The sequence below is a fragment of the Protomyctophum bolini genome (genome assembly GCF_963924005.1).
Source record: "Protomyctophum bolini genome assembly, chromosome: 12".
NCBI classification, from domain to species: domain Eukaryota; kingdom Metazoa; phylum Chordata; class Actinopteri; order Myctophiformes; family Myctophidae; genus Protomyctophum; species Protomyctophum bolini.
In genome coordinates, this window is record NC_137873.1 from 31512267 (window position 1) to 31526441 (window position 14175).

Below are 14175 nucleotides of genomic sequence, written 5' to 3' on the forward strand. Positions count from 1 at the left end.
TGGTTGAATGAGTCCTGCCACTCTGCTCTGGGCTCAGTCAGAGCAGTCCAACACAGTTTAATTTAATCGGTCACTCGAGAGTAACACAAGGTACACAACAAGAGCTGTGCAACAAGTCTTTGGTACAAAGCTCCTCGACGGTGTCGTCAACAATAAAACACATTACAAAGGAATAAAATAACGTAGAAAGATACGAAATAAATTTAAAACGACTTTCTAAAAACAAATACGTTAAAAAGTGTCGTTGAGGAGAAAGAACGAGACACTGTCCATGATCTGTCGCTGCCGTGTGCGTGGGGTATGAGTGGCTGTGTGCGTGGGGTATGAGACTGTTTTCTCAACTCGCTGTTTCTCTGCAAGACATTACTCTATAAGCCATATCTCCAAAACTGGTGGGTCAAACTGAACAACCAATGTCAATTTGAAGCTATCATTCCCTGCTTTCATATGACATATGAAAAAAATGAAAATGAAAAACAATCCAATGGCAGTCAAATTTAGTCACACCGTGTTCCGCCAAAAACACAATTAAATTGTAATAATCGCAATTATTTGTGTGACAATTCCTCGTCAACTACAAAACGTGTAATGGTGACAGCTACTGTACGGTGCGGTCGGCTCCGTCCGTCTGGAAGCCCGTCTCCTCGGCCGGCCCCTGGGCCTCAGTTTGAGCAGCTTCATCAGAGAGCCCTTTGTCTGGGGCCGGCAGGCGCTCTAGTGGGTGAGAGAGAGAGAGAGACAGAGAGAGAGAGAGAGAGAGATCGGCCTCTTCAATGGCGGCTGTTTGTTTACACCAGCCAGCCCCGTCATCCTTCATTAGCAGCCCAGCCCACCGACAAGCTCTGATGTGCTAATCACCACTCTCTCTCTCTCTCTGTGTGTGTGTGTGTGTGTGTGTGTGTGTGTGTGTGTGTGTGTGTGTGTGTGTGTGTGTGTGTGTGTGTGTGTGTGTGTGTGTGTGTGTGTGTGTGTGTGTGTGTGTAACTGTTCACTGGTCCTCCTAGTCTTTGCCGCTTCAGGATGAAAGGGTTTTGAAATGTCCCGGTGCACGCGCACACACACACACATTTCCACATAATGTTCCCTGTCTGCGTTGTCAGCCACTGGCGAAACACACACACACACACACACACACACACACACACACACACACACACAGCATGTGGCTCTTCAGAGCGCCCGTGGAGACGGTCCTGTGATGTCGGGCCAAGAGGCAGAGAGAGGTGAACCCACATCGTTGTTTCAGAACTAGCTCCGCATCAGCGAGATGTGAGAGACCTGCCGACCCACACAGAGACACAGAGAGAGCATTCAATGCTGCCATCTATTGGCTGACCAGTGGTATTATAGTTAAAGGAGAAATACAGACCAAAACACATGTACCCTGGCCTGAATCAGCCTATAATCCTGTCCCAACATACACGTTGGTCTTGAATTGTTTCATAGATGGAGATAGAATGGAGCTAGTTGTCGTCATTCTAATGCGGGTGTTCCAAACTTTCTTTTTAAGTCGTTGTTTTGTTTTTTTTCTCCACAAATCGTTGGGTTCTGTATGAATGGCAGCTTGAGGGTGACAAACTGTGCATGTGTGAGTAGTATGTATGTTGGGTCAGGTCAAAAATGGTACGAAAAATAGCAGATCTACAAGCTCACATCTGGCTTTACTGACCTCTTGAATGGATCTCCCAAGCCTCTCCTGACTTTTCACCACTCTCCTACAAGACAAAAGGCAGATGCTTTATCAATTACTGTAAATGTCATCATCAGGCAATATTAGAGATGCAATTCGTAACTTTGATCTACTCTGGTTTTCATTGAACTTTAACTACCGGTAACTAAATCTATATTGGTAATAACATTATGTTTGCACCAGCAGTGTCAATGAAAGATGGAAAGTAACCAAGTACAATTTTGAGGTATTTTTCTACTATCTACTCCACTACATCTCGGAGGCAAATATTGTACTTTTGCTCTGACTACAATTGTTTGAAAACATTATTATAACAAAACATACTTCAGCCCTATATCCTTTTTAGCAAGATAGCAGATCTGCTTTTAGATCTGCCATTCTCAAAGGATTGTTTATACATTTTATACTTTTGAAAACTTTCTGCATAATAAGTACTTTCTACTTTTGGTACTTTAAGAGTACATTTTGAGACCCTTTTGTACTTTTACTCAAGTAAATTTGTAATTCCAGACTTCTCCTTGTAATGGAATATTTCTACATTGCAGTATTGAAAGATTTGAGTACTTTTTCCACCATTGCACCAAAGTAACAGACCACAAAGCGACAGACAGGTGCCTTAACAGTGAACCTTAACGGTTCCCTTTAACGATTTCACTCTCTCAAGAGTGAAATTAAAACGTTTGAGAACCACTGGTATAGTAATTCTATAGCAGACGTCATGTCCAGTTGTCCACATACCAGCTCTGACGGTGTGATAAAAAAAACGGTTCCAGAAACGGTTCCAAATACGGCGGAAATTCTTCAATCCCTGGTCTGATAAAGAACCGGTTCCTTTCCGGGTCCTAAACCCTAGTGCTAACCAGTGTATTGTGTGTCATGTTGCATTCACACGGGCCGACGCAAAGACGCAGTCTACCATTCATTGTCAATGGAAGCCAGCGACGTGAAGCTACGGAGCAAATCAGACAAGACGTTTGTAGCTGCTGCAAAAGCTACAACGGCTACAAATACACTGCGTGTACCTTACCGTTGCATCGTTGCATCTTTTACATCTGCCCGTGTGAACGCACCATCAGAGTGAAGCTGGCTGGACAGTCAGGCTGTTAGGTGGAGGAGGGCCCTACGACTGACCTGTGTATTGTGTGAGCCACGGTCAGAGTGAAGCTGGCTGGACAGTCAGGCTGGTAGGTGGAGGGCACCACGACGTAGAGGCCCACAGGGAGACGGCAGGCCAGGCTCACGTCCTGCATGTAGCAGTGAGGAACGCAGCTGGACACGGGCTCCTCGCCCCTGGGGAGAGTCGGCTCGGGGACTCCCTCCTCCTCCTCCGGGACCTGATATACACATTCATATCAGACCAAACAGCTGGGACTCAATTTATATATTAGTTGCACGCTGCGTTCATGCGACTAAGTATAAGTATAAGATGAGCTTCAAGCTGACTCAAGGTGTATTGCATGTAGACTATAGAGATGTACCGAGACCAATTTCTCCAATTTCTGATACCCATGACTTGCGTATCGGTCGATACAGAGTACCGATCCGATATACCAGTGTGTAATTAAAAAACTATCTTGGACAGTGGTTTCACAAGGGGGTACCACATGTACGCTTGCGGGAGTTATCACCTTGAAATTAAGTAGTTTGAGAACCACGGATTCAGGAATAAATATAAAGTAATGAAAATAGTACAGTAACAGTATAAAACAGTAGTGTGCAACAAGACAACTGAAGTATTCAAAATATTACTGTAAATGAATGGCATAGGCCGGCATATTAGCTGATAACAGTATGTCATCCCTACAGTATGTTCTAATTTACCCGCTTACCAAAAGAGATTGTTAGGGTTAGAGTTACTGTCCTCAGAGAGGAAATTATTTTCCACCGAGACAAAACAAATGCAAAACAAATACAGATGACTCTACAACTCTCCTTCCCTGTTCTCAGTTCACTGTCTCGAGACAAAGGCAACCTAGAGTCATGCACAAAGCCACAAACACGGCTACATTAACGTAACGCCAACGACCGACGGACCTTATAGATGTGGAAGCCGATAGGATGGAGGTCGGTGTCGGCGCGGTTCTGGCGCAGGCCGACTCTGACGTTGTTGGCTCCCGCGGCCGTCTTCGCCGGGTCTTCGCGAACGGCGAACGGAAAACGGGGATTGCGACAGTGAGAGGGGAAGTTCCTGCTTCCTCCGCCGGTCGTGCCCGCCTCCCACGCGCCACGGAAGACGCCGGTCTCCCACTCCCCTCCGTCTGTGGCCAGCGGTAGCGATGGACCCGGGGCTTTCAGGACACTGAGGAGGAGGAGGAGGCACAGTTCATTATGCACGCATCCAAACGCAAAACAAAAAACGAAAAAGTACTCACATGTTTTACTTAAAAAAAAGTATCAATACTTGTAATGTAGAAATACTGTTACAAGTAAAAGTCCGGAATTCAAAAGTAAAAGTATTCATTATGCAAAATGTCCCATTTGAAGTTTTCAAATGTACAAAAGAAAACGTTTGAAAATAGCATATCTACAAGCTCACAATGTGTCACTTAGCTATTTTCTTTTTTTTAAATGGCCGAAATGTATATAGTGCTGAAGTGCTTAATGTGTATATTTCGTAATAGTAATTCAAATCTACAAAGTAACTACTGGTAGTAACTAAAAGTTTCAAATAATTGTAGTGGAGTAAAAGTACAATATTTGCCTCTGAAATGTAGTGGAGTAAAAGTATTGGAAATTGGAAGTACTCCAGTAAAGTACAAATACCTCAAAATTGTACTTAAGTACAGTACTTAGCTTGGTAGGCTGAACTGAGGGATACTGTTGTAAACATTGCAAGACGGTGCATGAACACCAATTTAGCGCTTACGTATAACAGGTTAGGTATATGTTTACACTTTTTCCAGTGTATACCAAAAATAACATGTCAAAAGATATCCAAATGATCTTGTTAATATTATTTTACCAAAGACATACTTAACAACTTTCAAACAGACATTTCTATGTTGGTCAATATAGGCGAACATTTAAACATTGTTTAAAATATAGACAATCTACAACAAGCTTAATTATTGCTTAATTAGCTAGCCCATTTAGACCTGAGGCCATCTTAAAACAGTTCTCTTACGTTGCCATGAATGCAGAGAAAATCTCAAATTATGACATAGACTAGAGAGTATAAAGACAGTGGAGAGAGAGAGACACGACCGGAGTCGGTTTCAAACTCACAATGCGGTCTGTGTGCACTAACCTACTGGTACCCCATGCATGCTCACAACGTCTCTGCGACACAAAGAGAGCTTGTAAGTCAGCGTGCGACACACGCACGGGCAACCAAGTGTGCCTCTAGGCACCCCAAGAGGCCAAAAATATATGAAACCTATTTATGAGAATATATTTCCAGGGAGCCCAAAAATATACAGTGTTTGCACTATTGTTTGTAAGCATGGTTCCATCCAGTCAGTCAGTGGGTGTTCATTACCTGAGGAATACGGGGCAGAGGGAGAAGGCCCTGACGAGGAAGCTGGCCTCGGCTCCCGGGAGAAAGGTGCTGGGGACCAGCAGGTGGTAGCCAGGCTCCAGGTGGCCGTGGAGGACCACCTCTCTCTCGTAGGCGTGGCAGTGAGTGGACGCACAGGGAGGGCTGCTCAGCGTCCTGCCCAGGTTCAAACGCTTCTTCTCCACCTGGCGGCAGTTAAACCCTATGAGACCCCAGACCGGATTCTACAAAATGTCTTCTTAACCTATTTAGACCCGAGGACGATTCTACAAATGCCTTCTAAATCCTGACAGTTTTCTGATAAACCTATGTTTCTCTTGTCAAGGACGCCCAGAATTATCTGTATTTGGCCCATCCCAAAGTGTGTTGTTCCAGGGACCCCCTAGAAGCAAAGATTTGAGTTAAAACGTTCGTTCTGAAAAAGATTTGCGACACATTTTCATGATTTTCCAAAAAATAGCAGATCTACAAGCTCGTAAAGTACAACATAATGCTTAAAACACCAAAAGGGGTTCCCGCCCCAAAATGGGTTAAACCCTTTGAGACGCGAGACCGGATTCTACAAAATGTCTTCTTAATCATGACAGATGTGTTCCTGAATCCTGATATGTGTTCCGGCAGTGGTGCTCAGACTATTTCATGTCAAAGACCCCAAAGATGATCTGTATTTGGCTGAAAATATGTTCCAGGGAGTCAGGGACCGCCAGCAGCAAAGATTTGAGTTAAAACATTCGCTGTGGAAAAATAAGATTTGCACGTTACAAAATGTCACGATTTTTGTAAAATAGCAGATCTACAAGTTCATAGCACGGTACTCAGTCAGTGCTGCGCTATGAGCTTGTAGGTCTGCTATTTTTCAAGGTGACACGGATGCGTTCCAGGTGTTAACAGGTTAAATGCACGCACACACGGTCGCACAAGTGCACACACACGCTATCACCAATTTACGTGCTACGTCACACGATGAGGAAATGTTATTGTTCTGTTCCGTTTTTGTTTATTGCTTTGAAATATTGTATTATGTGTATCTCGACGACACTGCAAATGAGGATGACCTCAATGTCTTTCGAGAATAAATAAAGGTTTGAATGAATGAATGAATGAATGAATGAAAAGTCACATCAAAAAACAAACCTTCCACATGTGAAGAGCAATAGCCTGGAGGTAGTGCTGGTGTTTAGCGTTGTTGGCGCCCTCCGGTGGTCGTGCGTAGTGCGTGGCCGTGGCCCTGCGTCTCCTGTGCTGCAGCAGGGAGATCAGCACCTCTCCACTCTGGCACACTTTGAGCCACAGCTTGGGGTTGGTGGCGTAGCCGCTGCTGTTCCGACAGCCCCCCGCCGACTGGCCCTTCACCCAGCGGCCCACCGCCTGGCTACTGTGACGCAGCACATTTCCTGTTGTTGGAAATGTTTAAGCCATTATTAAAACCAGAAAGAAGAAAGCATCTGTGTAAACACTTTAGCTGTTATTTGGGATGTTGGCTATTCAAAAATAGCAGATGCACCTACCAACTTATGAGCGTGTAGATCTGCTATTCTTGAATAACCGTGGAAGATTTGTGCAAATCTTTGAATGTATAATTAATTTATTTTAAAGCAAACATTTTTTTAACTCAAACTTTTGATGGTCCTTGACATGCAAATGTTTGAGAATCACTGAAACATACGTTTTTCAGGAAATCGTTAGGATTTAGCAGACATTTGTAGAATCCTCAAGTCTTAATTCCAAGGAACTACAAAGCAACCATCCACACGAACAAAACTGTTTAATATACCGCTTCAGTCAACGAACGATATTGAGTCGAGACCGGTCAGCGTTCAGAAACGCTGACTAAGGCAAATAGGCCGAAACACGCACGTTGTTTGATGACCGCTGCGGCATATTAAACACTTTTGAACTTTGTTCCATGAGTGGGTGCGTTACTTTCTTGTTCATGGGGTTAAGAAGCTGCAGCCGGCCGACCTCTCAAGTTGCTCAAGCCTGGCCTTTCTAACTCCATTTCAAGGATTGCCCGTTTTATTATTCCGTACGTATACATTTAGCATAGAAGCACCGTTTGATACAATATTTTACAATCTCAGGGACCCAAATCTACACTGTAAAACCCTAATGGTTTATCCGAGTCGGTTGAACAAAATAACGGTTTAGCCAGATATACAAAAAATTTGAAAGTGTGCAAACCTTAGAGGGCATTTGCAGAATTGGCCTCAGGTCTTAACCGACTAGCATGCGAGTGTCGACTAGCCGGAGCAGCAACAGCGTTTAATAGACTAGTCGACTAGCTGCACACATCCCAAGTCACAGATAAAACGAGATAAGTACCAGTATAGATGCTCTGCAGGTGGCCCTCCCGGTTTATGGGGTAGCCTACAGTGACATCGTCAAACTGCGACACAAATTCAGCCTCGTCCAACCAGATGTCGCCCTCCTCCGCCCGGCCTTGGAGGCTCAGAGCACAGACGGGGTCCACGGAGCTCCAGCCTTCCCCACTGGACACAGTAGACAGAGGAAACACACAAGACATAAGCCCTGTTTTGGGCATTTCCTGCTGAGAGCAGTTTTTTCTGGGTGGGGCTAAACACCTCACCTGATGACACGCTGGCACTGTCACTGAGGGCATAACAGGCTTCACGCAAATAACTCTTCCTACTTCTGAGCCTTTTCCGACTTCCTTCACAGGTGTTACCGACGATACTAATGAAGGCTCTGTTCCGTTTTAATAGTGTACGGTGGTTCTCAAACCTTTTCATTTCAAGGACCCCCATGACCCTGAGGAATGTACAAATTGAACCAAATTGACCCTAGCGACTTCATTTGGATCCATTTGTACATTCTCAGAGTTACACACCCGTACAAGGTCATTTGAAACCCACTCAAGGACACTTTGAGAGCCACTGGTGTAGCAGTGTTTCCAGCGAGCCAACACGCACAATAGCAGCATCCTGACCCGATAACTAACACGTGTGAAGGAAGTGGGAAGAGGCCCGGAACTACCGTACACCAGTCTTAAGTTACATTTTCTGGCAAAACGAATTCTATCACTGCTTCACATTCAGTTCATTAGCAGAAATACTACAGCCTGTTCATCACTTTGAAAGTGATTTTTCTATATTTTTATAATCATTCTAATTTGTCTGGGTGGTTTAAAATATATTATTCTATTAATTGAATACATAACACAGTTAGGGTACTTCCTGTTCATGGGTTCTTTAAATGCTTAAGAAAGGTAATTCGTTCATGTAAGAGTAAGACTCATACATCTCACACGCCCACACCCACACCCACACCCACACACACACCCACACACACACACACACACACACACACACACACACACACACACACACACACACACACACACACACGCACCTCTCAGTCCAGGCCCCTCCACAGCTGCGTCTACCCCATGGGTTTCGGATCCTGAGCAGTCTGACCGTCCCGCCCGATGTCCTCCTAACGTCCACCCACTCCATGACACTCATGGCGTGGTGCTGACCCAGTTCACCACTGCCACCTGCTGGGACACACAGGCAAGGTCACAAAGGGGTTCACAGGGGGGTGTGAGGCCTAGTCCGTTTGGAGGTTGCTTAGCGAACGTAGTACCACTGGTATGCTGTTAGCTTGTTGCTAACGGGACCCCGTTAGCAACAAGTCTCTCTCTCTCACTTTTTCACACATTTCACTTTTTCACACATTTCACATATTTCACTTTTTCATACATTTCACTTTTTCACACATTTTCACATTTTCACACTTTTTCACACATTTCACTTTTTCACACATTCCACATTTTCACACTTTTTCACACATTTCACTTTTTCACACATTTCACTTTTTCACACATTTCACTTTTTCACAACCCGCTGTTCCCTATTTTGTTTTGAATTGGTCAAAAAATGTAATAAACATTAAAAAAATCCAGATGTGTGCGTGCCTGCAAGCGTGCACATACAGTACATGTGGTGGGTCTTAGCTTTTGTAAGAAAGAAAAACACATATCTCATTTCATCTGAATTATGAAAAAGGATGTTTCCCAGGCAGATTTTAAAATAAAACATTCCGTTTGACGGCTTTAATTAACTTCAGGGACTCGTCATGGAGTAGTTCCACAAACAACGTCCAACCTACAAGAGGTGAATTAAGCGCCCTGGGCCTCCCCCCTCCTGACCTGTGGGGGTGCTGTGAGTGGAGCAGCTGAGAGAGCAGCCATCTCTGACGGCGTGCAGCTGGTGTAGGTTGAGCCGTCTCCTCCGGCCACGGTCGCTGTCCTGACTCGTCCCCCACTCCACCTCCTCCTCCTCCACCGCTGGCTCTGTGGACCCCAGGCTGAGGCGCTCTGCAGACCCCAGGCTCCGTCGCTCTGCGGACCCCAGGCTGAGACACTCTGCAGACCCCAGGCTGAGACACTCTGCCAGGCCTCCGGTAAGGTCCACCAGGGCCTCGGACACCTGGCCTGCCCAGAGGCGCTCGTACGACCCATGAAGCCTAGACATGAATAATAATAATTACGTTATCTATTATATGTTTGCAGGCACCCCTGGATTTTGCATCACGGCGCACACTTTGAGAAACCCTGATCTATGGTAAATGGTAAAAATGGTGCATTTATATAGCGCCTTTATCCAAGGCGCTTTACATAGATTGTGCATTGCATTCCCCCATTCACACACACATTCATACACCGATGGCAGTGGAAACCATGCAAGGCACCAACAAGCACATCAGGAGCAATTAGGGGTTCAGTGTCTTGCTCAAGGACACTTCGACACTAACTCTGGGGAAGCCCGGGTTTGAACTGGCAACCAAGCGGTTACCATCCAGCCACTCCTAAGCCACCGCCTCTCGTACTTCCGCCGCTCTTCAACACTCCGACACCGTTCGTTCTCATTAACCAACCACGCACTGTACACACTCTGGCCCCTTTTCCACCAGGGTAGAACCGCTTCAGCTCTTTTTCCCTGCCTACTTTTGAACAAAATTAATTTGTTCAGATCCCTAAAAGTTCGTTCGGAACTGGAACCAAGTGGTAACCAAAGTGGGCTGTCACTATTCAGGTTGGAAGATGCAGATGTGATATAAACCATGAAAAATTAAAAATGAACCAGTTCTAGAACAAAAGTTATTTTGGTGGAAAAGGGGCCTCACTGACCTCACAGATCTCTGTATGCCATCCTTACTTGTTACATTACAAACCAAAGTAAATAAAAAAAAACAACACGTTACATTCAAACACTTGTTGTGTATTACAATACAATTGTGTATTCGACAAAATAAATCTTTTCACAAAAGCATTGTAAATGCCCATTCACGGGTAACTCCTTGGATTCGAACCCCGGGCCTCCCGCACGGAAAGCCAACATCTTAACCACTAAGCCAAAGGGAATTCCCTTTAGCTCGGGGAGATACAGTATTAAGACTTTAGTTTTGGGTCATCAGAGCCACTCTGCTACACTCACTTGGCGTAAGCCTTCTCCAGCAGAGCTACCCAGAATGCATTGGGGGCGTGGCATCGGGAGAAGCAGAGTGCGGCGCCGACGCAGGGCAGCAAGTCGTCAACGGTTACCTCTGCCCAGCGGCCCTGCTGCCATAGACGAAAACGGAAGCGGCCTCTGTACCCACTAGCGCCCCACTGTGGCTGGTCTGGGGGTAACACCTACATACATACATTCATACCGTACACACACAACACAGCACAGAGTATGTTAGAACAACATAAACTAGTATGCATTAATATACAATCAAAGCTAGTGCCGAAGCCAGGAGTTAGGTTTCCGTTACCGATAGCGATATATCGGCCGATATTTCGGCCGATATTATTTAAATATGTAACGTTGCTATAGCAAAACAAGAGACACAATATATATGTAAGAGACATTTATTTTCTGTTTGGTTTATTTCTAATTTTGGGACGTCACTGCATGGGCATGGTCAAGGCCAAAGTTGCCCTAGATACTTTAGGAGGTCTATAATTAGTCCCAGGTGTTGCTGATGACAAGAAGCAAAACCCGGTAGTGATTCTGTATGCGTTTAGACTATTTTGTTTTATTTATTTATAGTAAAGTGACAGAGAATAAATACTTTTTGTTAAAACTCAGTGAACGTTTTTGGACATCGGTTTTTCATCGCATGTCTAAACTTAATGCCTGGCTAGAAGCGCTAAAGTATAGGGACTTTGATGCTTCATTATCTGTGCATTATTCATTGACATGTACTGTAACAGATTGTGTGCATTGTGGTTATTATACCCTCTCCAACAGATGCTGGTTCTTCAGGAGGACGGTGCAGGCACACAGGAACCAGCAGTCTCCCAGAAGACCCTGCTTGGCATGAGCCTGGTGCATGTTGTCTGGGAGCAGGACAGGAGACTGGCATATCTCCTACAGAGGAACACACATCCATTACACCTAAACTGTTCTCAAACTGTTTAATTCCAAGGACCCTCCAAATTCAAATATATTATAGAATTAATTATTTATTTATCTTTTGCCGTGGACCCCCATCTGAAACCGTTTCGTGACAGGAACCCCCAGATGAGAAGATTTGTGTTACAACACAATTTTTCTAAAATGTTCAGCTGTTTTTGAAAAGCCAACGTATAAAATATGGATGCCTGTCAAAATGTGTCGCAATGTCTGAGGTTGTATATCTGCTATTTTCACTATGTTTGAACGTTTCGCCAATTTTCGTTCCAAAACATAGGGACGTCAGGGTGAAAGTTGTTAAGATAACTTACTATAATATAATATGTTGAAAAGGCCAAACCTAAACATTTATCCTATTCTAAAGGGTACATTTGACTTGGATTAGAGGCTGAACAATTGCTTGATAATCAAAATACCACATATTTTATTTATTTTAACATTTTCTAGAGGATAGAAGCAGCAACTTGTTTTCATTAAAGAAGTCACACTTCATTTGAGGAGTGGAGGTTGTGTCACTGTACTGTATATAACCCATTAAAACCAGGAAAGCATCGGTGTCATTTGTCATGATGTGACAATAAAGTTGAAGGTAAAAGTTGAGGGGGAATTACTGGCCAAGCAGATTTTTAAGACAGCCAGTCATTTATTTACTAGTCTAGTTGTTATACCTGCGGGCGACGCCAGACGATGTCACCCTGTAGGCTGGCGATGGGCGTGGAGAAATCAGAGAACAATGATGTGTCGTCGGCGGGGAAGTGGAGGTCCTCAAAGAGACCTTCACCACCTCTGCTTTCATCCCAGTCCTCCTTCATGGCTGCTGGCTGGCTGGCTCTCTGCACCTGGCTGGTTTCCTGTTTGACGCTGCCGGGGCCTGATGTGATCAACTGGCTGTGATCAGCTGCACTGCATCCATGGTCAATTCACCAACGTTGTGTGCGCACACCTTCCTCAGGAAAAACATCAGCCATTTAGCACTGCTGTGATTCTCAACTTCAAGGATCACCGGTTTGAGATGCATTAGTCCATGGACCCCCAATTTCATACAATTGTTTGTAAATCTATCTTGGACGAAAACACCAGTTGCACACTTTTGGGGAGACGAGGAAAGATTCCGAAACAGAGTGGATTAAATGCTTTTTAATAATTGGACAGGTGGGGCAGCAGGGTAAGCACCTTAGATTTTGCACATTTTGTACATGTTCAGAGTTACTTTGAGGCATGGGGTTTCGCTCTCTCTACCATGGGCGGCTGGGCGCACTGACCACTTGAACTCTCGTAGATTCAAAATGTCAAAATCAGTTCATGTATTGTGTAACACAAACAAGTCCCCACCAGGACTTGTATGTGTTATCCTTTTAGCCTTAATGTCTTAGTTACTGTACCACTGTCCATTTGGACACCTGGTGGTCAGAGGTCCCTGGACCGGGCACAGCAGTGGTGGCCATTTTCTGGTTCCACCATCATGTGTGAATGGGTGAATGTAATGCACAATCTATGTAAAGCACTTTGGATAAAAGAAAAGCTATATAAATAGCTCATTTACCTGCAAGCTACTCTGACAGTAAATATGTAAATATAACTATTAACAGCTAGCCATGGTTCACATGACGCTCTTACTTCACAAGCGTCATGTGAATGATATTCATGACAGTCATGCTCCAGGGCTAATTAACAGCCAGTTCATAGCTGTTTATCCCATACTGTCCCAAGTTTGTTTCTTACCGGTAACTTAGTTGTTTTATGTGTTTGACACAATGTAAACATTGTTTCCTCATGCCAATAAAAGCTCATTTGAATTGAATAGTGTTCACGAATGGAACAAAATAAAATGGAAGCCACAGGCAGTGGTGGAAAAAGTACTCAGCATTAAAGTAAGTAAAAGTATCAATACTGCAATATAGAAATAGTAGAAAGTACTCTGCAGAATGTCCCATTTCAAGTTTGTGAGCTTGTAGATTGTATATTTTCAAATGGCCAAGATGTTATTGTATATAGGGCTGAAGTGGGTAATGTATCTAGTCTACAAAATGTACAAAGTAACTAAAGCTGTCAAATAAATGTAGTGATGTAAAAGTGCAATATTTGGATCTGAGATGTAGTGTAGTAGAAGTAAAAGTACCGGATATTGCAAATACTCTCAAGTAAAGTACAAATTCATCAGTACAAATTCCACTTAAGTAAATATGTACTTTCAACCACTGCCAAATGGAAACCACAGACGAGGCTACCAACATCTCCACGTGTGTTAATTGTACATCATGTCAAATTGGAGTCAGCGCATCCTTCGGTTGCCATAGTAACCTACCTCTCGCCGCCGGTCCTGCATCACTTCAGGGCGTGTTGTTTGCTGCTGGTGATCTTCATTACTTTACAACACATCTGATCTAGCATAGCGTCCGTTAGCTCGTCATCAAAACAAACATCATGGACAGATCGTCTCCACGTCGCTTAATCATTACACGCACACACCGTCCACTCACACTCAGAATATTAAAATAAATAAAAGTAGGTAAAAATCTGGTCCGGATACCATGGCGTTATTCCCATAAGAACCGCAAGATTGTGCA

The 14175-nt window shown here is 44.2% G+C and overlaps 1 protein-coding gene across 1 annotated transcript; it reads right to left on the minus strand.

The window, feature by feature from the left end:
- Positions 1 to 14175, minus strand: capn10 (calpain 10). The gene is made up of 13 exons (XM_080777744.1): positions 13914 to 14175; positions 12277 to 12551; positions 11432 to 11563; positions 10643 to 10839; positions 9355 to 9671; positions 8556 to 8700; positions 7509 to 7675; positions 6321 to 6580; positions 5169 to 5371; positions 3725 to 3989; positions 2822 to 3024; positions 1670 to 1715; positions 1 to 1278 (listed from the first exon to the last, which is right to left on the minus strand). Exons 2-13 carry the CDS (start codon positions 12418 to 12420, stop codon positions 1249 to 1251), a joined length of 2109 nt encoding a protein of 702 aa, XP_080633870.1. The 5' UTR covers positions 12421 to 12551; positions 13914 to 14175; the 3' UTR covers positions 1 to 1248.

What these genes read in the sequence shown, in the direction of transcription:
- capn10 (XM_080777744.1), bottom strand. Translation starts at nt 12,420, where the DNA reads ATGAAGGAGGACTGGGATGAAAGCAGAGGTGGTGAAGGTCTCTTTGAG. An exon ending in CACTCACAGCACCCCCACAG is followed by an intron (nt 8,701 to 9,354) that starts GTCAGGAGGGGG and finishes GTGTCCCAGCAG; the next exon opens with GTGGCAGTGGTGAACTGGGT. An exon ending in GTGGCTCACACAATACACAG is followed by an intron (nt 1,716 to 2,821) that starts GTCAGTCGTAGG and finishes TTTGTCTTGTAG; the next exon opens with GAGAGTGGTGAAAAGTCAGG.